Raw genomic sequence first — 27,873 nt, 5'->3', positions numbered from 1 at the left:
TGACTACTTAGAATTTCAACTGTAGCAACTGTAACAATGTAGCTCTTGGCACGTTGTCACTTCGCTGTAGTGGATATAATAAATAGAATATCATCAGAGAAAGACCGACTGGTATTTTTGTGCTAATAACTAACCCTCTATCGGACACATTTCTAACTGCCCTTTTTGTTTCCTCTCTGCTTCCCGTTGTCTCAGGTGGAGAACATCCTACTGCATGACCGGGGCCACTACGTCCTCTGTGATTTCGGCAGCGCCACCAACCGCTTCCAGGACCCGCAGGCAGAGGGTGTGCCGCTGGTCGACGAGGAGATCAAAAAGTCAGTCGGTCCCCATACCACCTACTAATCCTAGATACCTCCAGATGGGCCTCACAACTCGGGTTGATAATCTGAATTTGAGACCCCTTTTTTTTAGATGACTTTGAGACGACTCTGAGATGACTTTGAGACGACTCTGAGATGACTCTGATGATGACTCTGAGATGACTTTGAGACGACTCTGATATTGACCCTGAGATGACTCTGAGACGACTTTGAGACGACTCTGAGACGACTTTGAGACGACTCTGATATTGACCCTGAGATGACTCTGAGACGACTTTGAGACGACTCTGATATTGACCCTGATGATGACTCTGAGGCGACTCTGATATTGACCCTGAGACGACTCTGATATTGACCCTGAGATGACTCTGAGGCGACTCTGATATTGACCCTGAGATGACTCTGAGTCTTCCAACTCCGTTTGGGGCACAAAATGAGTTACCTTCCGTAGTCGTGTGTATTGAAGTGGGCTGTAGCAAGACTGTTAAGGCTGTGTTTATGTGTTTGTGTGTTTGTGTGTTTGTGTTTATGGCTCTGTCAATACCTGTTACAGACCCAGATCCAAACTAATTCTGTAACCCCAGCTAAGGGTTCAAACATAGTAGCTCAGCTCAGAGTAAAAACATTGTGCGTTTACTCTCTTCCTTTGCTTTGAAAACTAACTCTGTTAGTTGGTGATATGCTAACCGCTAGAGTTAACCGCTATTAGCATATCAACTCTGTTGCCTTACTCCTCTTGCGTGAAGGTACACGACCTTATCATACCGTGCACCCGAAATGGTCAACCTCTATGGCGAAAAGGTCATCACCACCAAGGCGGACGTCTGGGTAAGTGGACAGGCAGATTAGCCCCCTCTCCCAGTGACTGGGATCTGCAGGGCCAGGCTCATTAATTCTGCTGAGTCACCGTTGTGATAAAAGCTCTTATGACAGCGTGATATTTAATTGACTCAATATGCCGCCATTAAGATAGGCCTAAGTAAGAGATAAATGGTTTATAATCATCCATACGATGCTGTAACCTTTTTATATTTGGACTTGCTTACAGTTTGCATAATTGCAATAGGCCCTGTGATCGAGCTCATAAAGGACTTGGCCTTTAGTTGGCTTTTCATTTAAATGGGCCACCAACTGCGGTAGCGGCAATGATGTGACCTTTTTGTGTGTGTGCCTGTGTGTGTGCCTGTGTGTGTGTGTGTGCCTGTGTGTGTGTCTGTGTGTGTGTCTGTGTGTGCCTGTGTATATATATATATCTGTATATGTGTGTGTGTGTGTATATCTGTATGTGTGTGTCCATATTTGCCTGTTCATGCGCGTGTGTGTTGTGTGTTTAGGCCATGGGCTGCCTGCTGTATAAGCTCTGTTACTTCACGCTGCCCTTTGGGGAGAGCCAGGTGGCCATCTGTGATGGCAGTTTCACCATCCCAGACAACTCGCGCTACTCACAGGATATGCACTGCCTCATCCGTAAGTCCACAAGCAAACACAACCACTCTAACACACACACACACACACACACACACACACACACACACACACACACACACACACACTCTACTTGCAAGGCATGAACTGCCTTATCTGAATAGGAACAGACACAGCCTGTGTACATGTGTTCCCTAACTGCTCTGTTTGGAGGCATCAGTTTATACATCCATACAGCTCTTTCATCATAACACTCCCTATCTCCCCCCCCCCACCCTCTCTTTCTCTCTCTCTCTGCCCCCCCCACCCCACCCTTCCTTTCTTCTCTCCCCTCCCTTCTCTCTTTCCCCCTCCCCATCAGGATACATGCTGGAGCCTGACCCTGAACAGAGACCTGATATATACCAGGTGTCCTACTTTGCCTTCAGGCTGGCCCGGCGGGAGTGTCCTGTTCAGAACGTGAACGTGAGTCTCTGTCTGCCCACCGCCAGGCCTGCTGTCCTCTTCTGCTCAGAACCATGTCACACCACAGAGCAGCCTAGCCAATCAGCAACCATGTCACAGCAACCATGTCACACCACAGAGCAGCTTAGCCAATCAGCAACCATGTCACACCACAGAGCAGCCTGGCCAATCAGCAACCATGTCACACCACAGAGCAGCCTAGCCAATCAGCAACCATGTCACACCACAGAGCAGCCTAGCCAATCAGCAACCATGTCATACCACAGAGCAGCCTAGCCACACAGCAACAACCCAGAAACACTCAGTCACACACAACCTATTTTTTGTCTCTCTCTCTCTCTCTCTCTCTCTCTCTCTCTCTATCTCTATCTGTATCTGTCTGTTTGTCTCTCTCTCTCATTCACACACACACACACACACACATACGCGCATGTACACATGCACTATGATTTCGTATGTGTCATTCATCTAGTCTTAACGAGCTAACAGCTCACTTGGACGCGTAAGTCCTGGTGATGGGGCATTGTGAGTTTATTTTAGTTTTGGGTCCCTTGCGCTCCTCGAGCCCCGGGCCTGGATGTTGTGCCTTTTTTAGTAGAGGATGCACACGGCCTGCATAGTTACAGGGGGAGCAGAATGGCGCCAGCCTCTGCCAACTGGCAGCCTCCCACAGCCTCTTCCCCCCCCCCTTAGTGAGGCGCTGATGGACTCGTTTCAGCCTCCATCCTCCTGTCAGGAGAGTCAAAGGACCATACACAGGGCGCCGTCATGGGGGGGGGGGGGGGGTGGCGGGTGGTCATCAAGCTAGACTTTCACTGAGGGCCACTGGGGCCCATTAGAAAATGGCAGATTAGTGGTGTGATTAACTGCATGAAAGACGACTTTTGTTAGCTGTGCTCTCCGCTAATGGCTCTTCTCACCTTGCAGACTTTGCCCATACCTGCAAAACTCCCCGAGCCAATCAAAGCCAGTGAAGCGGTCGCAAAAAAAAGCCAGACCAAAACCAGGTGAGTGGGAGGAGCAGCTGATCGTATGGTGACGCCTCTGTTTATTTAGGGCATATAACTGCTCAATTGGTTAATAGTAAACCTGAGAGAAAAGACTTTATGACCATAAAAGAACAATATTATCTAGGCCTAACCAGTGCAGAAAAGTGTGATTTTCTTCAACAACACTTTTTTTTTTTGGTTGGGTGTTTTCCTGGTGTTTTGGGGGTTTCGTTGATTGAAGTCCTTGTCTTCTCCCCATAGGCTCACAGACCCAATCCCCACCATGGAAACCTCCATCGCTCCGCGGCAACGCCCCAAAGCTGCCCAGGCTCAGCCAATCGCCGGCATCCTTCCCATTCAGCCCGCCCTCACTCCTCGCAAACGAGCCAATGTGGCACCTGGAACCACCCAGCCCATCGGTAGGCACCTCCTCCTCCTCCTCCTCCTCCTCCTCTCTCTCCCCTCTCTCCCCCCCCCCCCCCCCTCCACATCATCTGTATCCTCTCCTGAGTGCTGGCATGGTCACACAATGGCCTCTGCTGTCGACACGCTGCAGGTGTTTGAGGCCATGAAAAGCACAACTGTTTAAAACTCGCCTTTACCCAGCGACCGCTTCCCTTTTCCTTCTCCTCTCTCTTTTCCCCTCTCTCAATCTGTCATTCCTGACTTCCCTGACACTCTTTCTCCACATTGTCCTCTCTCTCTCTCTCTCTTTCTCTCTCTCTTTCTCTCTTTCTCTCTCTCTCTCTTCTCTCTCTCCTCTCCTCTCTCACTCTCTGTCTCTCTCCCTCTCCCTCTCCCTCTCCCCTCTCTCCCTCTCTCTCTCTCTCTCTCTCTCTCTCTCTCTCTCTCTCTCTCTCCTCTCTCCTCTCCCTCCCTCCTTCCCTGCAGCCTCTCCCTAGGCCAAGCATGCATTATTGAACTGTGTGGTCCTTCAGCCGAGCCAGATTAGCGGTCCCGGCGGTGCAATTTGTCCGCGTTCAAAGTGCTTAAAGGCTTCTTAATGAGCCGGAGGTGTCTGAATCCCTCTCTGGGCATCTTGACCCTGTGTGTCAAAAGCTGTATTCATCAGCACATTAGATCCATTCACCACCGCAGCAGTAAATGAGCCCCTTGCAGTACATGCAGTCCGCCTTTATGGCCAGCCTCGTCGGTCTGTTACAAATACTAATCTAAATCGTCTTGATTTTTATAAATAATATGTGCATGTGTATTAGAGGGTAATTGATTTGTCCTGTTAAATCAGTGCCTGTTCGTTTCATGCGAGTCGAACACACACAGTGAGCCGTACTCGGTCACTGTAACCCATCGATGTCTTGTCCATCTGGAGAATGCCTCTGGATTCCCTCTCAGCTGTACGATGCTAACCTCATCTACTGTATATGGGTGCATTAGAGCTAGGCGTGTCAGCTTGAGGTGGCCGCCACCGTATCTGAGAACATCAGAACAGCAAAGTCCATGTGACAATCAGTCAGGCTACACAAGGGGTTTGTTGCTAACTCCACGCTAAGTCAGGCTACACAAGAGGTCTGTTGCTAACTCCACGCTAAGTCAGGCTACACAAGAGGTCTGTTGCTAACTCCACGCTAAATCAGGCTACACAAGAGGTCTGTTGCTAACTCCACGCTAAGTCAGGCTACACAAGAGGTCTGTTGCTAACTCCATGCTAAGTCAGTCTGTTTTCTCTCATTTGCACAGGTGTGAGTATCGGCACCACCGCGCCCTCTGCCAGCGTCCAATCGCAGAAGCCGCAGCCACAGCAGATGCCGGTCTCCGCGCAGCAAGCCACTCCCACACCAGTGCAGGCCACTCCCTCTCCGCCGCAAGCCATCTCCCAGCTGTTCGTCAAGCCGTCTCCGGCGGCAACCGCCTTCTTCCTCCCCCCCCAGCAGCAGCAGCAGGTAGAGCCTGTGCGTCCACATCATGTAGGAACTTTACTGCTGTGGTTCCAGTCCTGATCATGTAGGAACTTTACTGCTGTGGTTCCAGTCCTGATCATGTAGGAACTTTACTGCTGTGGTTCCAGTCCTGATCATGTAGGAACTTTACTGCTGTGGTTCCAGTCCTGATCATGTAGGAACTTTACTGCTGTGGTTCCAGTCCTGATCATGTAGGAACTTTACTCCTGTGGTTCCAGTTGTGATCATGTAGGAACTTTACTGCTGTGGTTCCAGTCCTGATCATGTAGGAACTTTACTGCTGTGGTTCCAGTCCGGATCATGTAGGAACTTGACTGCTGTGGTTCCAGTCCTGATCATGTAGGAACTTTACTGCTGTGGTTCCAGTCCTGATCATGTAGGAACTTTACTGCTGTGGTTCCAGTCCTGATCATGTAGGAACTTTACTGCTGTGGTTCAAGTCCTGATCATGTAGGAACTTTACTCCTGTGGTTCCAGTCCTGATCATGTAGGAACTTGACTGCTGTGGTTCAAGTCCTGATCATGTAGGAACTTTACTGCTGTGGTTCCAGTCCTGATCATGTAGGAACTTTACTCCTGTGGTCCCAGCTGTGGTCCCAGCTGTGGTCCCAGCTGTGGTCCCAGCTGTGGTCCCAGCTGTGGTTCCAGCTGTGGAGCAGAGAGTTCTCAGTCGGAACATCACGGGTTCGAGCCATCAGTGCGCAACAGCACGGTGGTATACTGTGACAAAGATATCTGAAAGATATATATACTTTATTATACGGCTTTCCAGAACGTTCCAAAAAGTACCGTTGATTTGAATGGGCCATCCCAACGTTCGCCGGTGAATATTTCCTGATATTCACCGCTGCGAAAAGATATTGACCGCTGTCATTGGCAACGGGTTTTTTGCTTCTAATTCACATCTTTCATATCATTCCGCTGCGCGTCGGGGTGCTGTTCGCCCCGTCGGGATTTATTTTTGGATAATGACCTCCGGACAATACATTATCCCTTACGTATATAGTCAGGAATACTCTACACCACCTCACATCATCATCATCATCACAGATGTGCAAACACACATTCATGTATATTACATGTATATATCACAATATAAGTATGCTAATCAGTAGAGCAGCATATTGAGAAACAAACGGCATCCTGTTACTTAGTACTTTACTTTTGTACTTAGGTAGTATTACACTGAAGGGAAATGTTATGTACCGAGCCTCAGTGTGCTGTCAGACATTGAAAGTAAGAATATGCTGTATGCTGTACTTTAATAGAACTGTTAGCATTTAACATGAGCTATGTAATGGATTACCGTACACACTTCTGAAAAGGTGCACTGCCTTCAGACACACTGTTTTTTTTGTCTCTCAGTTGATCTCGAAAGTTGCCTTGCCAGTTTCTGTCCACTATTTAAACTCTGCCAGGGATTTGTGTTCCTTAGCTCATCCAGAGGAGGACACAATCCTCCATTCACTGAGGCTCTACGAGTAAATTAACATACTGGGAAAGCACCAGCAAGCCCCCCATAAAGGCACCATTCTATCTGCACCATACGTTGGCATTCAGCATGGTTTCTTGTAGGACATCTATGCTAATTTCCCCCTAAATGCATCTAATTACTAGTAATTAGTCTCAGTTCAGTTTTTTTTATAGGTTCATTTCCAATTACTGTCTATGCGACAGAACGATTTAATATTTGAGTGTTTAGGAGGAAGCGTTACACGAGCAGGCTCCAAATACTAAACAAGTGAACCGTCTCTGCGGTATCTTATCGCGTGTGACTTGTGGTTGACCTGTGTGTGATAGTGATAGTGATCTAATTGCACACACTCAAGAGGACAGCTCAGTGTACAGTTCCGGTGGCTGAGCGAGCAGCACTTGATCTCTCTCCTCTCCAGCGACCTCCCCCGGCCCTCCTCCTCCGGTCCTACTCCCCCGGTCCTCGGCCCTCCTCCTCCGGTCCTCCTCCTCCTCCTCTCCAGCGACCACCCCCGCACCTCCTCCCCGGTCCTCCTCCTCCTCCCCTGGTCCTCCTCTCCAGCGACCTCCCCCGGTCCTCCTCCCCGGGCCCTCCTCCTCCTCCCTCTGCCCTCCACCCTCTGCCCTCCTCCTTCGGCCCTCCTCCTCCCCCGGTCCTCCTCCGAGCATCAGCAGGTCACAGCACTCCTCTGCTCGGCCAGCACCCTTAGGAAAGCAATAAACAGCCCTTTAACCAGGTTAAGACCACCCATTGCATTGTCTGAGGAAGACTCTGTAGGAGGCACTCTGTTTTCTCTGACTTCTGACTGTCTTTGGTTCTCGAGAGCCTTGGTTGCTGTACACATTTCAGGTTTTGCACATTTAGTCTATAATGTGTTTTGGTCTTTTTGTCTGTATGGTTCGTACGGCCTGTGTTTAAAAAGCTGTTATCGCCCAATATGCTGACTACTCACAGAGCAATTTGCTGGCACATTTGATAGGAAAGTTTGGTCCCCCTTAAAAATGTTAACTAGCCAAATAAAAGTACAAAGCTGTAGGACTTGCACAAACAGGCCTAGATCCCTTATTAGGAACAAGGCACATGATCAGCAGGTGTGTGTCTGGTGTTGCCTAATGAGGCCTGCAGCTGAAGCCTGTGTACCTGTTAGAACCCTCCTGTGTGTCTGTTAGAACCCTCCTGTGTGCCTGTTAGAACCCTCCTGTGTTAGAACCCTCCTGTGTGTCTGTTAGAACCCTCCTGTGTGTCTGTTAGAACCCTCCTGTGTGCCTGTTAGAACCCTCCTGTGTTAGAACCCTCCTGTGTGTCTGTTAGAACCCTCCTGTGTGTCTGTTAGAACCCTCCTGTGTGCCTGTTAGAACCCTCCTGTGTGTCTGTTAGAACCCTCCTGTGTGTCTGTTAGAACCCTCCTGTGTGCCTGTTAGAACCCTCCTGTGTGCCTGTTAGAACCCTCCTGTGTGTCTGTTAGAACCCTCCTGTGTGTCTGTTAGAACCCTCCTGTGTGCCTGTTAGAACCCTCCTGTGTGCCTGTTAGAACCCTCCTGTGTGTCTGTTAAACTCCTGTGTGCCTGTTAGAACCCTCCTGTGTGTCTGTTAGAACCCTCCTGTGTGTCTGTTAGAACCCTCCTGTGTGCCTGTTAGAACCCTCCTGTGTGCCTGTTAGAACCCTCCTGTGTTAGAACCCTCCTGTGTGTCTGTTAAACTCCTGTGTGTCTGTTAGAACCCTCCTGTGTGTCTGTTAGAACCCTCCTGTGTGCCTGTTAGAACCCTCCTGTGTGCCTGTTAGAACCCTCCTGTCGTGCCTGTTAGAACCCCTCGGTACTGTAGTGTCTGTTAGAACCTCCCTGTGTGCCTGTTAGAACGCCTCCTGTGTGGCCTGTTAAACCCTTCCTGTGTGTCTGTTAAACTTCCTGTGTGTCTGTTAGAACCCTCCTGTGTGTCTGTTAGAACCCTCCTGTGTGTCTGTTAGAACCCTCCTGTGTGCCTGTTAGAACCCTCCTGTGTGCCTGTTAGAACCCTCCTGTGTTTATGAACCCTCCTGTGTGTCTGTTAAACTCCTCGCGTGTCTGTATAGAAAACCCCTCCTGTGTGTCTGTTAGAACCCTCCTGTGTGTCCTGTTAGAACCCTCCTGTGTGCCTGTTAGAACCCTGGGCGCTGACAGCACATGACATATGGGGCATGGGGCATGGGACAGCAGATGAATATCTGTCACTTGTTGCCGTACCAACAGACGGTGAATCCGTTTGTGACGCAGCGCAGCAGCAGCAGCAGCCACAGCAACAGCCCTCTAATATGGCTCCGGCTCCTGCAGCTGTGTCTGCAGCTGCATCTGCGTCTGCGTCTGCATCTGTGTCTGCGCAGCCCAGAGGGAGGCCTGTTGCCCCGGTGGCTCCCATGCAGCAGCATCAGCATCAGCATCAGCATCAGCAGCATCATCAGCATCATCCATCAGCCCACACAGTCCCTGTCACCCCATCCCAGTCCCCACCCCCTGTGCAGGAAGATGACCTTGGCCCTATGGTAAACCCCACCAGCGCCCCCCAGTCCTCTCCCCCTAAACAGGAAGATGACCTTGGCCCTATGGTAAACCCCCGCCAACGCCCCCCTAGACTCTACCGCCACTGCCGCCAGAAAAAAACAAAACCGCCGGTCTTTGTCTGAACTCACCTCTCTGCTTTCCCTATCTTTCCCGGGAAATCTCCGCCTGACTCTTCTATTACAGTTTTAATGAAATGAATATGGCATCTCATTTCCATTGACTGCACATTGATAAGGATGTCTGTTAAACACCCATGGCCCATGGCACTCAATGCTTCTCTCCAGCAGGGAGCCCTTTACCCTGCATGACCCTGTCAATGGCACTCTAAATTAGCTGACCAGGTTTAGCCAGTCATGAGACATGTATTTTCCACTGACGTGAATCGGATCTGTGCTTGGAGTAGGGATGGATAGGTATGCAGATATTCAGGGCAAGGGATCTTTTCTAAGAAAAACAGTAGACACTAGAAAGACAATAGAAAGTAAAAAGGCTATTATAGTTCCTCCTTGCAGTTGCAATCAATACAAGCAATCGTTCCTGAGGGTAATATTGCTGTAATTACACTACTAGGGATTCCATTGAACTCATTCGCATCTTTTTTGTGCATTCATCAAAACTTGGCTAATCAAATTGCGAATCGGTGCACACGTCCATCAGCTGTGTTGTGCAAATTAAAAATGGACACACTCCTAATCAGGGAAGGTTATCAGGGTAACTTTTAACGGAAAAACCTGATACAATTGCTGCTAATGTTAAGTTAATTCAACTCCCCCAATCAAATTTTGTGTGCAATAGAAGATGTTATGTGAATTTCAGGTGTTTCAAGTCAGGATTTCTCATTCAAATGGTCAAAACGTGCATTAAGAAGTTGGATGGAAACCCAGCCACTGACTCACTCAAACCCGGCTCTGATTGGCACTTCTGTTCATTGTTAAATTATTTCTTTTTCTGTCACAAATCAATCCTCTGGTATAGATTTGATTGATTGTTTTTCTCTCTTCTCCAATAATTGCGTGTGTTCTGAGTTGATTATTCTCTTGAACTCTCCTCAACTTCTACAAGTTTCTATGTGTTCCTGTTGTGCCAGTTGAAAACAATCTCTCTCTCCCTCTCTCTCTCCCCCTCTCTCTCTCTCTCTCTCTCTCTCTCTCTCTCTCCTTCTCTCTCCCTCTCTCTGTCATTCTCTTTTCTTCCACTGTATCCATCACCAGGGCCGCATGGTACATAAGGTAGGTTCTCTGACGCCCCCCAACTCCCCGAAGTCGGCCCCCAAGTCTGGTCACCGGCGTATCCTGAGTGACGTGACGCACAGCGCCGTGTTCGGTGTTCCTGTCAGCACGTCCACCCAGCTGCTCCAGGCAGCCGCGGCCGGGGCAAGCCTCAACAAGTCCAAGTGAGCCCCAGTTTGAAATATACATTGACACACACATACATACGTACACACACAAATGCACCCACCCACCCACGTACACACATTGCTGCCCACAGTCTTTATAGACATGTGCTACACTGCACCCTCTCACGCAGACTCCAGTACACAGACTCCAGTACACAGACACAGACACAGACACAGACACAGACACAGACACAGACACAGACACAGACACAGACACAGACACAGACACAGACACAGACACAGACACAGACACAGACACAGACACAGACACAGACACAGACACAGACACAGACACAGACACAGACACAGACACAGACACAGACACAGACACGAATCAACTGAAACCATTTCAAAGCATTTCAGTATATTCCACCAAGGCTATTTGAGCCATTCTATCCCAATGAACATGCTTTAGTACTAATGTTTTATATGGCCTTTGTGTCTCTGTGTGTGTGTGTGTGTGTGTGTGTGTGTGTGTGTGTGTGTGTCTGTGTGTGTGTGTGTGTCTGTGTGTGTGTGTGATTCTGTTCTCCAGGTCAGCCAGCACCACCCCCTCAGGCTCTCCGCGCTCCTCCCAGCAGAGTGTGTACCAGCCTGCGGATGGCAGCGCTCCCTCTGCTCCCTGTGCCCCCTCCGCCGCCCCAGTGGCACCAGGGCCCCAGTCCTCCTGGAACCCCTTCGGAGACGACAACTTCTCCAAACTCACCGCCGAGGAGCTGCTCAACAAGGACTTTGCCAAGCTAGCTGATGGTAAGCCTGGTTGGAACGTGGGAATGTAATAAGGATTGCCCAATAATGTAAATACTCCCAATAGTGTCATTTTTAAGCCAATTAAATATAATAAAACCAAATCATGAAATAAACAGATAATTTACCAATATTTTTCGAATAATTTAATACATTATTATACTATAAGGAGTTGTTATATTAGTGGGTTAACTTTACTTTTTACAGAACCCAGTAATGTAAGAACTTTTTCTACTTAACTCCATAAAAAAATGAAATAAAACCTGATAATGTAATCATTTTACCAATAATATATTAACACTTTTGGAATGCTTTCTTTTGAATTGTTTTTCCTCACGTAGATATCTCTTGCAGTACAGTGTGTGGTCTGAACTCCGTGACTGCTCTTGTCCTAGGCAAGCCCGTGGAGCCCGAGAGCCTCATCCCTGGCCTGCAGCCTATGCCCAACGCCCACGGCCCCTCCAAGGGCTTCCCCCAAAGCACAGGTAAGCTCTCCCCCTCTCTCCCCCTCCTTCCGCCTCCCCATGTTTGGAACCCCTCCGAAGGCCATGGCGATGATTTGACAAGGACATGACAGCTGGTGCTTGACTCCTGGCTTGGCCTCTGTTATGTGACAGGAATGCCAGGCTGCTATTCCCCATATATGGTCCTTGTAGAAGGAAGTCCCTGTCTCGCTGTCATTGTTGTCCTCTCCTCACTGTCACTTCCCTTTCCTTGACCCCTTTTCCCAGCTGGGTTTCCTTGACCCCTTTTCCCAGCTGGGTTTCCTTGAACCCTTTTCCCAGCTGGGTTTCCTTGAACCCTTTTTCCCTGATGTTTCCCAAACTCTGAGAGGTATTAATGCTCTGACCGCTGGTCTAAAGCCCAACGCTCTGGGTGGTCCTAGACCTGTTTTAACACCCAAGTGTTATCGAATACTCCCGTCTCTTTGGGATCCCCCTTCCATCCAGCTGCCCCGCTTGTTCTCTGATTACCCCTCTCTGATGTCATAGATACCCCCCCATTATCCACCTGCCCCAAGTTATCCAATGTAATCTCTCCACTGCTCACTGAAGGTACATCATGCAAATTGCCCCTAAGATCTACCCTGCACTTAATTACCCAGGCATATTACTCCTGACTGATAACTGCCCTCTCAAGTATCAAGAGTTAATAACTCTAGGAAGCTTCCTTCCTATGTCCCTCCCATGCAACACAGCTATGGCTTTCTTGTGCCCGTGTTCCCCTTGGTCTATGTTGGCTCCACGTAGACGGGGGATTTTGAATCCTATTCAGTGAGATTCATTTGTTTTCAGAATAAAAGATCAAATAATCCCATTCTGGGTATCAGTAGCATATATGAATGGATTGAAGGTCAACATGGGTTCGTCTTATTTCATGATCATCATCCCTAAAAGCAGCCCCTAAATTCAGGCCTGTAGTCCCAGTGAGACTGATGGTGGCATCTCCATCACATTGCTCTGTGCTTCCGCACAGGCTGGCGTTCCGTGTGTCCGCTCCTCTTAGCTGTTGCCTGGCAACAAAGAGGGCGTCTTCATTAATTGGATTGCGAGCTAACTCGGAGGGGGATGTTCTGGCTGTGGGATGGCTGCCGTCTTCCTCGGGGGGGGGGGGGCGGAGGCTTAGGGCTTGCACTTGGCCATCAGTCAAAAAGTGATGGACACCCGGGCGGCCCCGCCCACTTCTTCACAATATATGGGCTTCTGTCTTCTCACATAGCTGAAGAGGTCGTGTTGTTAGGGGCAACAGAGGGCTTTAGCGGCTGGTGTCTTGGGAATGAAGAAGATCAAAATGAGCCGCAGGTCTTACGTAAGCCAGGCTGGGTCAGTGTAATCCTATCTGAGGATGCACACACACACACACACACACGCACACACGCACACACGCACACACACACACACGCACACACACACACACGCATGCGCACAAACAGGCAGAGCCGAGTGTGAGTACACTTCAGGTAAACCCCGTTGAGCATAGCCTTGGAGCTCACTCCAGCGGCTTCCTTCTTGAACACGTCTGTTATTTTTATCTCTTTGTTCCCACTTAGGGAAGCTTAGGCTTCTGGATCACTTAAGCACACTGTGACTAAACCCACTGCAAAGTTACACAGTGACAGGAATTTGAAACGTGAATACTGAACTCCATTTTCAGTTTGTCTGTAGACATTCACCCACAGAAAAGAGAGACACAATATTGAAACTGGACATTGACTGTTCACATTAGTACGGCCTACTGGTGCTGACCTTTGAACTCTCTTCACCCAGTGAAAGGGTCAAAGCGCCAGATCTGCTGCGCCATTGCGTGAGAGCCATGGCCCATGACCCCTGACCCCTCACCCCTCACCCCTTCAACTCTGCCCTCTTATTCCCTCCTATCAGCTGCCCTCACCTGTAAGTATGATAAGCCAGACGCGGTGACCGACATCACCTGGGGAAACAGAACAGACACGCTCACACGCATGGGGCTGGTTTGTCCTCTCTCTCACACACACACACACAGACACACTAGCACACACACACACTAGCACACACACACACAGACACACAGACACACAGACACACACACACACACACACACACACACACACACACACACACACTAGCACACACACACAACACACACACACACACACACACACACAGCACACACACACACACACACCAGCACACACCAGCACACTGTGAGATCACTAATTCTCTTTTTTCCCAACCCGAAAAACCCTAACAAGCCCCAGCATTACTTCACTTGAGGTCTGACCCCCTGTTGCCTGTGGCAGCAGACTGCATGGATACGTGGAAGGGAAATGGCCGTGAGGTTGTTTGGTGTTTGCCCGTGAGGCTTGCTCTGGATGGCTTGGAGTCGCTCGCACATAGATCGAGTGCCTTGCCTAGAGGCTTGCTGACGGGCATGGGTGACGAGAACTCAAATCAAATCAAATCAAATCAAACTTTATTTGTACGCCGCATTTCATACAAGGAAGTAACACAATGCGCCTCACAGTAGGAAAGAAAAGGGGGGGGGGGGGGGGTTTACAAACACTTGTAAAAAAAAAAAAAAAAAAACTCCTCCTGTTGTTCCTTCTCACTCTTGCTGCAAGGAGCTGTTGCTTCTGACTAATTCTAACACCGCCATGTTTGTTCTTTGTATCGCCTGCTCGGCAGCTGAAAAGTGCTGGCGCTGTAGTTTTTTTTTTTTTTTTGAGTGAAATGACACGATCCATGAGTGTTCTGAGCTTGAGACATTTTTGTGGACGTTGTTGTGGACTTCTGACCAAGTCGGAGACAAGTCATGTGGATCACTAATCAGATGATTGTGTTTTGTCAAATGAATGTAGTTTGTGCATGTTGAGATGAGAGAAACGCACGTTAAAACTGTCTAACCTTTTCTAAAGGAGCTAGTCTCTCGACACACCTGTCCCGTTCTTCTGCTCTCTGCCTACAGTCTAATGTCCTCTTCTTCCTCTTCATCCTCTTCATCCTCTTGTCCTCTGTTTCCTCTTTTATTCCCTGCCCTCTTTTCCATTCTCCTTTCCTCTGTTTTATCCCATCATTTTGTCCTCTTTTCCTTCCTAATTTTCTTTCTTTCTTTCTTTCTTTCTTTCTTCATGGTCTTTCTCTTCTCTGTTTGTTTTTATCTCCATCTCCTCTATTCTACTCCTCTATTCTCCTCCTCTCCTCTATTCTCCTCCTCTCCTCTATCTTCCTCCTCTCCTCTATCCTCCTCCTCTATCCTCTCCTCTATTCTCCTCCTCTCCTCTGTTCTCCTCCTCTCCTCTATTCTCCTCCTCCTCTCCTCTATCCGGTCCTCCCTTGCTGGCTGTGTGTGGCTGAACTCTTAGAGAAGCTGATTGAGGGGCTGAAATCCCCAGAGCCCTCTACCTGCGCCTCCTCCTGCTCCGTCCTGCTGCTCCCTGACCTTTCACCCCTCACCCTTGACCCCTTCAGCGCCTCAGCGGAGGCCAACGGCAACGGTAACCCCGCCCTCCTTGCAGTCCTTTCTCTCTCTGCTTCTCACTCTCTCTGTCATCTCTCCGTTGTCTTTTTCAATCACAGACCTCTGAGACATAAAGCAAAACGTGTTTCAGAAATTGTGGAGTCACACACACACACACGCACACACACACACGCACACACACACACGCACACACACACACACACACACACACATACACACACACACACACACACACACACACACACACACACACACACACACACACACACACGGTGATGCTGTATGGCCAGAGGAGATTTTGGTCTGAGCGCTCTGTTTTCCCCCATGTCAATTTTAGCTTTTGTTCCTCTCTCTATCCCTCTTTCCTCCTCCCCTCCCCCTCTCTCTCCCTCCCTCCATCTCTCAGCTGCTAGTGTGGACTCCTTGATTCCTGGCCTAGAGGCACCCCAGACTCAGAGGCACTCAGAGGCAGCAGCAGCAGCAGCAGCAGCAGCCAGCCTGCCCGGTCAGTACCCCAGACTCCTCCTCTGCATGCCCGGGCCTCCAGAGCATGCCTTAAACCCTGTGTGTGTGTGTGTATCTAGAGGATCCAGAGCATGCAGCCTTAAACCCAGTGTGTGTGTGTGTGTGTGTGTGTATCTAGCCTATGTCTGTTTTCCTCCCAGAATGCCCCTGGTGCTCTCCACAGTGGGAGTATGGAGCTCACCCAGTGCCAAAAACCAACCAGACAAACAACGATCAAAAAAGCAACAAGATTTGTTTGCAGAGCCTGGATACAAACACAATGTGCACTGCAAATACAGAGTTTGTCTTTCAAACAGAAACAGCTGGGGCACTTTGTATTCGCAACGCACATTGTTGTTTTTCATGTATTTGTTTTATTTGAAACACGGTTATTTGTTAACACAGCGTTAAAAATACCAAACCCCAGATTGTTGAACACGTGCATTTGTGTGTTTTGGTTTTTGACACTGAATGAGCTCCATGCAGGAGCTCAACCCGAGGCTTGGTCTTGATCCATGAGTCAAGTCATGCTCCAGGCGGTGGCATACGTCACGTCACGGCGTTGCACAGTCACAGCGTTGCACAGTCACTACGGCTCTCCCTCATGAATCACCAAACATGGCCGCCGCACAGGGCCATCTGTCAGATGCGTTCCTCCACGCTTGGAGAATTGTGCCGTGTTGAAACGGGGGGGGGGGGGGGTCATTTGTCACAATGTTATACAAGGTTGGGGGGGGCAGTGGGAGGTGTGGGCTGGTGGTTAGTAGTGTTGACAGCCTTGTCTGCCTGTGTCCGGTCTCCTTGTCAGTAAGTGTTCATTAGGGACTGCAGGGCCTGTCAGAAGGCATTGTTATCGGTTCAGTGTGCTATAGTATGTTACATGGTTCAGTGTTGCTGCAGCGGATGGATTGTGTTGAGGAACAGTGTGTCGACGAACCTCTGCCAGTCCTTCATTTGCCCTGCTTCCTGTCATGCTGGGTGTTTTTTAATTTTTATGTATAATTACTTTGTTTACTTAGAGTGTCAAACACATCTTTGGTAGTAAGGCAGCTGTTTTGTCCTATGAGTACGGTATACAGCTTTGTCTCTCTCTCTCTCTCTGTCAAACTCTCTCTGTCTTCCTCTTTCATCATGACAGGCTTGTCTCATTATCGATCCCTACGTTGGCCATTATTCCCTTATAAAAAGCATACACGGCAGGCAGGCAGGCAGGCAGGCCTGTGAAAGTCACCCATTTTTTTTGAAGCTCCAAAATAGCGTCTGATATGTAGTTACTCCCTCAATAAGCTTAAGTGGATTGTTTCGTAGCCGTGCTGCATCGTGTGTGTGTGTGTGTGTGTCTGTGTGTCTGTGTGTCTGTGTGTCTGTGTGTCTGTGTGTCTGTGTGTCTGTGTGTCTGTGTGTCTGTGTGTGTGTTATTTCACAGGAAGGACAGTGTAATGTATCTGTGATTCTCTGATGCATTATTTATTAATGTTACACTCATGCTATGATATGATTGCACTGCGCATGCAAGCTTCAGTGGTGTTGTTATTCGTCTGTGAAAATGATCCGACACAAGAGGAATGCTTGTGAAGTTGTTCATCGCTCACTTAGAATCAAAACACCGTCGGTTAATTAGGTCTGAGAACCTGACCTTTCACCTCTGACCTGAACTCAAAGCTTTCTCTTCAACTTGGGCTCTAACATCTAACATGTCATTTCATTTTGTTTTCCTTTTTTCTCCTTTTCTGTTTTCTCCTTTTCCATTTTTCTGTTTTCCCTCCACCTCTACCTCTCCTCCTCTCCACCTCTACCTCTCCACCTCTACCTCTCCACCTCTCTACCTCTCTACCGCTCTACCGCTCTATCTCTCTATCTCTCTATCTCTCTACCTCTCTACCTCTCTACCTCTCCCCCTCTCACCCTCCACCTCTCTACCTGGCCTGTGGTGTGACTGTCTTGGCCCTGTCAAATCTCGCTATCCTTTCTTTTCATTCCCTCACTTCTCTCTCTACATCTCTCACTCTCCCTCCCTCCCTCCCTCCCTCTCTCTCTCTCCCCCTCTCTCTCTCCCTGCCTCCCTCCCTCCACCCTCCAGATGTGTTGTCTGGAGAGGACTCTTTGCTGGACTGCTCTCTGCTCTCTCACCACCCCTCTGCCCCCGCGGCCGCCCCGCTTCTCTCCTGTCCTGCCCCCTCCACCACCCCTGGGCCCCCCGCCGGTGCCCTCTGTCTGGACGAGTTTGCCCCCGCCTCCATGGGTCCAGGACAGCCAGCTGCGGGTAAGAAAAGAGCCTACCCCACTCTGCACTCTTCATCAGAGCGGCCGCCGCTCACTGACACTCTGCAGCACGCCTTCCAGAACTCTCCAGAACTCTCCAGAACTCACATATTTTGTGGTGACTGCACATGTTTTGGAAGGTAGCATAGGGTTGGCTAGTAGATCTGGGTCAGAGTTGACACAGGAGAACTCAAAATGAACGAAAGCAATATGTTGTCTTTCTGAACCTGATCTAGTGTTCTTGGGATGCGTGTTCGTTTAGGTGCAGTTCAGTCTTTGGTCTGCAGTTCAGCTCTCACTCTGGCTTTGCACGGCTTTTTTTTTTCAATTCTCTTGATTTTCTTTTTTTTTCTGTTCTTTGCCTTTGCTTGTTCTGGCTGCGCTAATCCACCTCTTCAACCCCATCTACCCTCCTTGGCTTACCCTTATCACTCCCTCATTCCCTCCCTCTCTTTCCCTCCCTCCCTCCCTCCCTCCCTCTCTCTCTCTCTCTCTCTCTCTCTCTCTCTCTCTCTCTCTCTCTTTCTCTCCCTTTGATTCTGTCCTTCTGACTTTCTCCTCCTTTTACTCCTCTCCTCCTGTTCTCTCGCTCTATCTCCTCTCCACCCCCCCCCCCCCCCTTCTCACCCCTCTCAACTTTCCCCGCTTCCGCCATCCCCTTACTGCAGACTCTGCTTTCCTCATCTCTGGCTTTGAGTCGGCCGAGGGCGGGGTGGTGAAGGGCGTGGAGGACCAGTTTGACCCCATCCCCGTCCTCATCTCCAAGCACTCCAATCAAGGTAAGGCCACAGAGGGCTCCTAGTGGTACAGGAGGTAAAGAAGTCGTTTAGTAATCAGAAGGTTGCTAGTTCGATTCCCTGTCGAAGTGTCCTTGAGCAAGACACTGAACCCCTAATTGCTCCTGATGTGCAGTGTGCCATCAGTGCAAATGTAAAATGTGTATACATTGTAAGTCGCACATATGTAAGTCGCTTTGGATAAAAGCGTCTGCTAAATGACTAAATGTCAATCTAAATGTTCTAGCTCACCTGTCCCTCAACCCAACCCAACCCCCCCCCCCCCCCCCCCAGCCAATCAAAAGGCTCCATACACTCAGTTCCTCCTCCAAGCTTAAACGCATGCCTTTTCTTGTAGAAATAAATCTTCATCGTACCTACACCGGGTTAAAGATATATATATATATATAGACCACCACCATCTAATCTGGATGGTCAGCTATTGAAGGGGTGTCAGAATGAAGAATGAATGATGGCAAACATACCTGTTTGTCATGGTGGTTTAAAAAAGATACACAAATAGTTTTTTTTTAAATGGCAGTAGAGAGGCAGAAGCTGCTCCTCATAGCTGCTTGGCTGGGTGGGTGGGTGACGCCTCCTGGCGATGGCCAGTTGTGTAGTGTGGCTCAGTACTGCTCTCCTGGTGAGGCTTAGAAACTCTAACATCTGCATCAGTAATGAATTGTGTCCATCACTGAGCGGGGACGCTGCAGATTTGTGGCTGTACTGACATGAACATCTGAAATATATATATATAATGGCCTTTCTAATCTTTGTACATCTTTTAACACTGACTTATGCGCCTTCACTGGTTTAGTGGAGAAATATGGAATATATATATAGTGGAGATGACTTCTCCTGTATCCAGCAAACTGTCCCATTTAAAGCTGCAGCTTGTCAAGTTTAACCCCTTTTCACTTGCTTTTTTCTTTTCTTTTCTCTTCCTCTCTCCCTTTGTTTGTTTCCACCTTTCTTCCTGACACCCCCATTTCACTCTGCCTGTCTCTTATTTTACTCTATCCCTATTTCTCATCTATTGTTCTTTGCTGTCTCCATTGTTCACCTATTACGTCTCACACTCTCTCTCTCGTTTCGTCTTGGTCTCCTCACAAACTATAACTCTATTTATCCGTGTCACTCCATCCCTCTCTTTCTCTCTCCCTCCATCCCTCTGTCTCTCATTCTCAACCCTCTCTCTCTCTCCCTCCCTCCATCCCTCTGTCTCTCATTCTCAACCTCTCTCTCTCTCTCTCTCTCTCACCATCCCTCTGTCTCTCATTCTCAACCTCTCTCTCTCTCTCTCCCTCCATCCCTCTTCCACTCTCTCCCTCCGTCCCTCTGTCTCTCATTCTCAACCCTCTCTCTCTCTCCCTCCATCCCTCTGTCTCTCATTCTCAACCTCTCTCTCTCTCTCTCTCCCCCATCCCTCTGTCTCTCATTCTCAATCTCCCTCTCTCTCTCTCTCATCCCTCTGTCTCTCATTCTCAACCTCTCTCTCTCTCTCTCTCTCACCCCCATCCCTCTGTCTCTCATTCTCAATATCTCTCTCTCTCTCTCTCTCTCCCTACATCCCTCTGTCTCTCATTCTCAATCTCTCTCTCTCTCTCTCCCCCATCCCTCTGTCTCTCATTCTCAATATCTCTCTCTCTCTCTCTCTCTCCCTACATCCCTCTGTCTCTCATTCTCAATCTCTCTCTCTCTCCCTCCCTCCATCCCTCTGTCTCTCATTTTCAACCTTTCATTATGTGCCTCTTGCTCCATCTCACTCCATCTCTCTTCCCCTGATTATTCCATCCCCTCTCTCTCTCTCTCTCTCTCTCTCTCTCTCTCTCTCTGTTTCCCTCTGTATCTCTCTCTCTTCCCTCTCTCTCCGGCACGCTCTAGGTGGTCATTCGCGCAGTAACAGTGGCAGTTCAGAGACCAGTCTGCCCGGTCTGGCCCGCTCCCTGCTGCTGGTGGACCAGCTCATCGACCTGTAGAGGGAGAGAAAGGGCTGGGGGCTGGGGGGTGGGGGGGGGGGTTGACCTTTGACCTGGGGGCTTGGGCTCTCGAGAGGGAGAGGTGAAGGGACATTGTGCAATCGATCACCCTGCCCCCAGGATCACTGTGGGACCGTCGTGGGTGGGTGGGTGGGGGCACCCCTGTGTCACCTTAGCAACAGACACTCAAAACCTGTCCCAGCCCACAGGCTATAAGGGTAGCATAGCGGTTGTCCCCACCCTTCTCTCCACTCCTTTCCTTCTGTCTAGATCCAACTCTTCTGCATTGGTCCCCAAAACAATCTAAACAATCCCCCCTGTGTCCACTAGTGCTGTTTGACCTGCCAGTCCTGTCCGGGTCTTGGCTGCTTCACGTCTCGGTACCCATTCATCCCCAGAGAGGGGCTGACTCGAGAGCGAATCCGGTTCCGTGCCAGACCCGGCCCAGATCCGGTCCCGAGTCGGTTTCCCAGCTGGGTTGCAATTGCCCCTTCTGCCCCAGTTGGGTTGCCATTGCCCCTTCTGCCTGCTGCACCGAGCTCTCTTCCCCCCCCCCTTCGCCTGCCTGCAGTTTGCCTGGCTGATGTATGCTGTGTGCAATCTGTCGGTTTATGTTGTCCTCCTCTGGTCCTCCTCTGTGCATGGGCTGAAAGACAGAGAGTCCCGAGCGTGAATATCATTTTGCTGTCTTGCTCAGTGAGTGTCCCAGACTGTAATTATTGTGGTTTTTATTATCCCTTTAATGTGGTTTGAACTAGAGCTACATGCTTTTTAATTTCGTTAGTGTCTCCACACCCTGTACATAAAACGTGTGTATCAGATCTGGTCTCTCCACACCCTGTACATGAATGTGTGTATCAGATCTGGTCTCTCCACACCCTGTACATGAATGTGTGTATCAGATCTGTTGTTGTGTCCCCAACTGTCTCATTAAGGTCACATATCCAGACAGGCCCACACAAAGTTTCCGTTGTCAGTTTCAGTTTCAGTTTGTGCTTGTCAGGGCCCCAGTCATCACAGTCTGCTGTTCCTAATGAGGCTTAGACAAACAACTGTACAGTTGCAGCACATGTCCGCCTCCTGACATCGGGATATCTAGTTATACGCAGCCTTCTGCATGGGCACTATATATATACTGTATGGCAAAAAACACAGGTGTAATATGTTGTTACAAATAAGGGTGCTCCTTTTTTTTAAAGGTCTATTCAGTGACTTTGAGTTTTCCTGGACGTTTGTGGAGACCTGATTGGCTGGGCAGTTTTCACTCTCGTAGATGCTTTCCATGTTGTAGCTACACAGTTCAAGTCTCCTCCTCCTCCATCGTGATCATATGGAGGTGTATCTAGGATACCTTTTACTAGGGGGTTGAGAGAAGGACGTATGGAATAAATGAGTCTGTCTGTCTCTGTCAGTGTGGCTTTGCAGGCAGTTTTGGCTCTTCATTCAGTCGTTCGCTCTTTCATTCAGTCGTTCTCTCTTTCATTCCTTCTCAGTGTTCGTCTAGCACTCGTCCATAGACTGCAGTCCTGCGAGTGTGTCTCGTTCTCCATTGTACATATCCTACACTGCTTTGGATGCTGCCGCCTGTTCACTTTCATTTCCTTTACGGTGTGTATCAACCTGAGGTGTGGGCAGCAGGTTGTCAATACTCTCCTGTACAAAACTCAAAATATTCCTCCTTTCTCATTTTTTTGAGGAGTAGTCGAAATCCAGTAGTGTTGCATATCTATGAGAAGTTGTCTTATCATGTGATGAATACATGTGTGTGTTGTTGTGGTGCTTTAGAATGAATGTATGAAGTGTCAAAGGAAATATATATAATCGTATATTATTTTGGGTTGCAAAGATGACGTGTCAGTCGTCCGTTGTCGTCTTTTCTCTCTCTCTGTTCTTTCTCTGGAAAATGTGGTTGAATTTTGACTCAAATTATACACACACCCGAGAATACAAAGCTCTGTTTGATCATTGAAGCAAGATGCGCTAGAATTAACCATCTCACCCCTAATTTGGCCTGCAAATGGTAGGTCAAGAAGTCAGCAAGTCAGTCATTCGTTAGCTTTAAATTCTATCCAAAGCATACCTTCGGACACAACAGAGTTATAGCGTTGTGGTTAAGTGAGGATTTCAGGTTGATTGACAGTGAGATTCAGTTGATTGGCATAGAGCAGGCCTCAGTCTGAAAGGCTCTCCTTTTGGGCAGTACTTCTAAAGCCACCATGCAAGGACGTTGGATATTGTCATGTGTCAGACATGTGACTGAGATGCCTGGCGTGGAACCGGTTGTCTCCATAGCGACTGACCCCGGGACGAGCTAGGGCCAGATTCTCTAGAGGCAAGGTTTACATCTCGCTGTCATGCCAGTCGATGAGGCTAGCTGACTATGTCTGACTATTGCTGTTGGGTCCAAACTCGGCTTCATTCCCCCAAAAATACAACCATCCATACAGTACTGGCTTGTGAGTCATTTTCCTGGAGAAAGAATGGAGCATTTCAGTGTAGTCACGTTTGATGTCCTGAACTGTTTTATTTTTCTAAAGATCTTGTGGCATTTGAGCCCCCCTCATCCACCCCCTCACCCACCCTCCTCCACCCCACCCCTTCTTTCACTGACAGGGCTCATGACGGAAGCTTTCTTCCTGATGTCACTGTTCCTCTCCTTCTTCCCCTCCCTACTGATAGGCCACGGTAGAATGTGGAGGTTATAATACAGAGCATATCTTTGCATCCATTATTGCTCCATACTTGGCCATAGATCTCTACCATGTGTGTAAGCATAGGGACATATCCAGAGTGGTCAGACAAGGCATTTTAAATCACTCTTGTCTTGCTCATAAGCTGCTAGTCCGTTCAAGTCCCTCCGACAACCTGCGGGGACGGAGACATTTGGAATGTGTTTATCTGTTGTTTTGTGGACCTAAAATGAACATGTGTAGATTAAATGACTTTAGCATCGTCTATGAAATGTGAAACCAAAGTTTATTTTAAAACAAAGCATAATCACCACAATGGAAGATTGGACCATATCCAGCTCATGCAGAGTATTCAAGCGCATACTTATTTGCACATTCAGGAATTACAATGCAAATGAATGGGATACTAATGGGGAATAAACTGTACTCGAAATCGAGTACGTACTAAATCGAGCATGGTTTGCTTTAAATGGCGGTCTTTAACAACTCCTGGTTTGTATTATTGGCTTGTGTACAGAAGCCATGTATTTGCTGTAGAGACATGGCTCAGACAAGTTGTGAGTTGCTGAGCTTCTGATGATGGCTATCCCCTCACCCCCCCCCCCCCCCTCCTCTCTCGCACAGCCCCCTCTTACCCCTGCCCCTCCCGCAGATACCCCTGCCCCTCCCGCAACATGTTGTACAGTTTATGCTGAACGCAGATTTATAGTGTGGCTAACCTATGCAAATTTACTGTAGTGCTTCAAATGACCCCTTCCCCAAGTGTGCTGTTTCGAAGTAAACTAGCCTTGCCGATAGTTTTACTTACACATATATCATATCTACATACATACAGTATATCCCAGTGTGTATGAAAGTCGGCGAAGTAATAATGATACTTAATGATGATGATGATGATGATAAACATTTAAGTCTGAGGACAAATGGGTGGATATGCTTGGAGTTCCTTGTTCATGTGCTCTGTTGAAGCAAAGATGTATTAGTGTGTATCTTCTATTTTTATGAAATGATTCAAATGAGTTGAAATGTGGGAGGGGGGGGGGGGGGGGGGGGAAGAGATGAAAAAAATAAACTTGTAAATGTGAACATACACAGTGTCTCCAGCAGGCTTCTGTTGCTTTTAAGGTGTCGGTGGCATCCTGACACCTGACAGCTTTTCCTCAGACGCCTCGCGCTTCTAGCGCACTCTTGTGTTACTGACTGTTAACTTCATCATCTGCCATGACAAATCAAACTGTGTCTCCTTCACTTCATGCAACCCACCCTCACAAGTAACACTTCTGGTTGAATCAGTTCTATATAAAAACACACACACACACACACACACACACACACACACACACACACACACTCTCTCTATTTTCTCTAACTCTTCTGTCAAAGATTAGTATGACACTGCACATTTTAACACTCTTATCACCCGCCCCCCACCCTATATTCACACCCCACCCCAATGTTTCCACCAGGGGCACAGGAGGCAGGGGGCTCATTAAAGCCCCCCCCCCATTAAAAGAGACGTATGAGTTAGACGGTGTTTCATTGGACCACGGTGGGTCTTGTTCTATAAACACATATACACCTTCACACCTACTCACCTACTCACCTACCCACGTACTGTGTGGTTCTGTCACCTACACACCTACTCACGTACTGTGTGGCTATGCACCTACACACCTACTCACCTACCCACCTACCCACATACTGTGTGGCTGTGTAACCTACACACCTACCCACCTTCTCACCTACTCACCTACACACGTACTGTGTGGCTGTGTTGCCTTCTGGCATCCCAGAGTCTCCCAGCCGTGGAGTACAGTACAGCTGGCCGCCTCTGACTCACTCTGCTTTCTTGAGCCTCCAGCTCACTGCATTTCAGGTAAGACTGCCCCTGTTTCTTCTGCCGACTGAGTTATGTCCTCACCATCCTGTCCAACCCTGCTCCTATCCAGCTGTCAACACATCCTGAGCCTCTCTTTTCAGGATTTAGCCTGGTGTTACAGCTTTTGGCCTCCACCAATGTGCTCTGGTGCGTATGTGGGGGGGGGGGGGGGGGGGGGGGGGAGACTGAATCCTGGGGTTTTCCCATCTCACAGCAGAGGGATGCCAAAGCCAAAGGCAGAAAGTGAGTTTTTGATTTAAAGCGAGTGCTTCAGGATGTTTTGACAGCCGGTATTTCTCAAAGGGCATTAAAAAGCTTAATCTGTGTCTGTCTCGAGCCGTTTCGTCTCACTCTCCCGCGCTACCTTGTTTCCATGGTTTCCTGTTAACTATTCACTCAACTAATATCTCACGCCACCTGATTGCATACACCCACATGAGTAAACAGACACAGGCACACACACGGCATCCAACACACTGGGTTCTTGGGATTAGTAAGAAACCCAACCAAGATGGGGAAGTGTTGTGTGTTCTTGTTAGTTCTGGAAACAAGGTTTGTAATGTAGTCGTGTGTGTGTGTGTGTGTTTGTGATGAGTAGGTGTTTTGTTTTGTTTAGTGTAGTGCTGTGAGTATGTGTGGTTCTCTGTTGTAGAGGTCGTGACCTCTCTGTTGTTGCTGGCATGTGCTAGCTTGTTGCCGTTTTGCTCCTGCTTTTGTAGATGTTTTTTTTCCCCCCATTGATGTTTCTTTATTATTTGTCTGTAAAATCACTGCCATTGTTCAGGCACTGTCACAAGATAACCGCATGGGTTTCATTTGCTGAGTGAAAGACATGTGATCCTATATAAATCTCATTGTTCTCTCTCTCTTTCCCCCCCCCCCTCTCTCTCCCTATCTCTCTTATTGTCTGTCTCCTGTGCTCAGATTTGCAAGGAGAAAGTAATGGCTACAGTGTGCTTGGGGAGGGAGGAGAGCCCTCTGCCATGGAGGATGGTCTTGATCACTGCCTTCACTCAAGTGAGGAGGAGGAGGAGGAAGAGGAAGAGGAGGAGATAGAAGAGGAGTCGAGTGAAGAGAGGGAGTTGCGGGTGATGAGAGAGATGGAGATGGAGGCGAGTGCCCACGACCTCAGTGGCTCCCAGCCTCTCCTGCAAGACTCGGACGAGGAAGATGAGCAGAGCCAACGCCTCGCCCCCTCCCCTACGGTACCCCCTCAACCTGCCCTCTACACCCCGCAGCCCCTCCAGCCCGTAGATGCCCTCAACCACACCCCTGCTCCGCCCGCCACCCAGCGAGCCTTGCCCCGTGAAGACACCGATCAGGACACCGACCCTTTTTCTAAAGCCCCGTTCCGGGCTGGACAGGAGGACAGCTGGGGGAGAGAGATGGACTTGGTAGTGGGGGAGGAAGCAGATGTGTTCGCCAAGGCCCCCTTCCTCCGACTCCATGCTCCCTCACACTCCGACGTCTTCCTCCAGGCCCCCTTCGGCAGAAAGAAGGAGCCCTTTACGGGGACACCCCCCCAGTCCAGGACCCCGCCACAGCACAGCCCTCACCTGGTCGCCATGCCCCCTGGAGGTCACGAGGCAGCCATCTTTGGCCAGGTGGCCCAACAGCCCTTTCGGCCGCAGGCTCTTGCCAAGTACTCCAGACACTACGAGGCCTCGGCGTCCCTGCAGTCTTCTAGTCTGGCTGCACCCCCATCGGCCACCACCAAGGTTGCCCCCAACTCCTGGGGCTCTGAAGGGGCCGGGGGAGCTGTTGACCCCTTCATCTCGGCCCCCTTCCACCTGAGGGGCCCTCAGGAGAAACCCTGATTGTGCTGCTCCTTGCCTTCATGCCCCCCTGTCGGCCTCCTACTCCTGAGTGCACTACGCTGAAGCAGACGCTAGATTCTCCAGACTCCCAACTTCAAGGCTACACTGACTCCTCATCCATCTCACACCGTCTCAGTTCATTTCTCTATCACCTCAAGGCAAAAGCAGTTCTTTAGCATGCATATAAGAAGAATATGCATAAACATACATACAGCCCAGAGTAACTCAGTACCTCCCCTCAGATAGCCACAGGCTCCAGGGAGGATCTGAATCCATGCCATATCCGGGCCTGCTCCACTCCACTCCACAGTCGATCGCTATCAGGCTCTCTACCGCCCTCTAGTGTCAAACTGTGTAGCAGCCTCCTGTTTTTATGCTGTCTGAACAGTCACTCTTTGTGCCTGTCATGTTGGATGACAGTGCTTTGCTATCAGCTGGCTTTTTTCATATGAGCCGTCTCAAGCTTCATGACACTAATTAAGATGGGATGATGTCACCGTCATGAAGTTCCACCTCCCCCTGCTGGTACTGACGGGCTGTCTGTCCGTTTGGAGCGTTCTTTCTGCCTACCTCAGCTCACTAGATGACTGTCAGACATAATGAGTAGACACCCATCCTACAGCGGTGCTTAGCCAGCGTCTAGGTGTTGCAGTCTGGATCCGTTGAGGGGTTAGTTTCTTTTTTTTCTTTTCATTGTGTGCCTTAAATAAAAGAGGGAGAGGGAGGGGGGGAGG

The 27,873-nt window shown here is 49.1% G+C and overlaps 1 protein-coding gene across 3 annotated transcripts in view; it reads left to right on the top strand.

Moving 5' to 3' along the window:
• The window catches only part of LOC105895265 (AP2-associated protein kinase 1), a 49,220-nt gene extending 21,357 nt beyond the window's left edge, over positions 1-27,863 (top strand). Inside the window, exons 5-17 of one of the 3 annotated variants that reach the window (XM_031570976.2) lie at positions 196-317; positions 1,070-1,151; positions 1,658-1,790; positions 2,110-2,213; positions 3,141-3,220; positions 3,464-3,621; positions 4,901-5,103; positions 10,344-10,525; positions 11,064-11,278; positions 11,617-11,760; positions 15,117-15,248; positions 15,639-15,737; positions 26,247-27,863. In XM_031570976.2, coding sequence (XP_031426836.1) covers positions 196-317; positions 1,070-1,151; positions 1,658-1,790; positions 2,110-2,213; positions 3,141-3,220; positions 3,464-3,621; positions 4,901-5,103; positions 10,344-10,525; positions 11,064-11,278; positions 11,617-11,760; positions 15,117-15,248; positions 15,639-15,737; positions 26,247-27,139 — 2,547 coding nt within the window. In that variant the 3' untranslated portion in view covers positions 27,140-27,863. The remainder of the gene's footprint in view (positions 1-195; positions 318-1,069; positions 1,152-1,657; positions 1,791-2,109; positions 2,214-3,140; positions 3,221-3,463; positions 3,622-4,900; positions 5,104-10,343; positions 10,526-11,063; positions 11,279-11,616; positions 11,761-15,116; positions 15,249-15,638; positions 15,738-26,246) is intronic. The other 2 variants (XM_031570977.2, XM_031570978.2) reach the window with 2 other exon arrangements.
• The last annotated feature ends 10 nt before the right edge of the window (positions 27,864-27,873 follow it).

The sequence above is a fragment of the Clupea harengus genome, chromosome 7 (assembly GCF_900700415.2).
Source record: "Clupea harengus chromosome 7, Ch_v2.0.2, whole genome shotgun sequence".
Taxonomy (NCBI): Eukaryota; Metazoa; Chordata; class Actinopteri; order Clupeiformes; family Clupeidae; genus Clupea; species Clupea harengus.
This window is presented reverse-complemented; position numbering and strand designations above follow the sequence as displayed.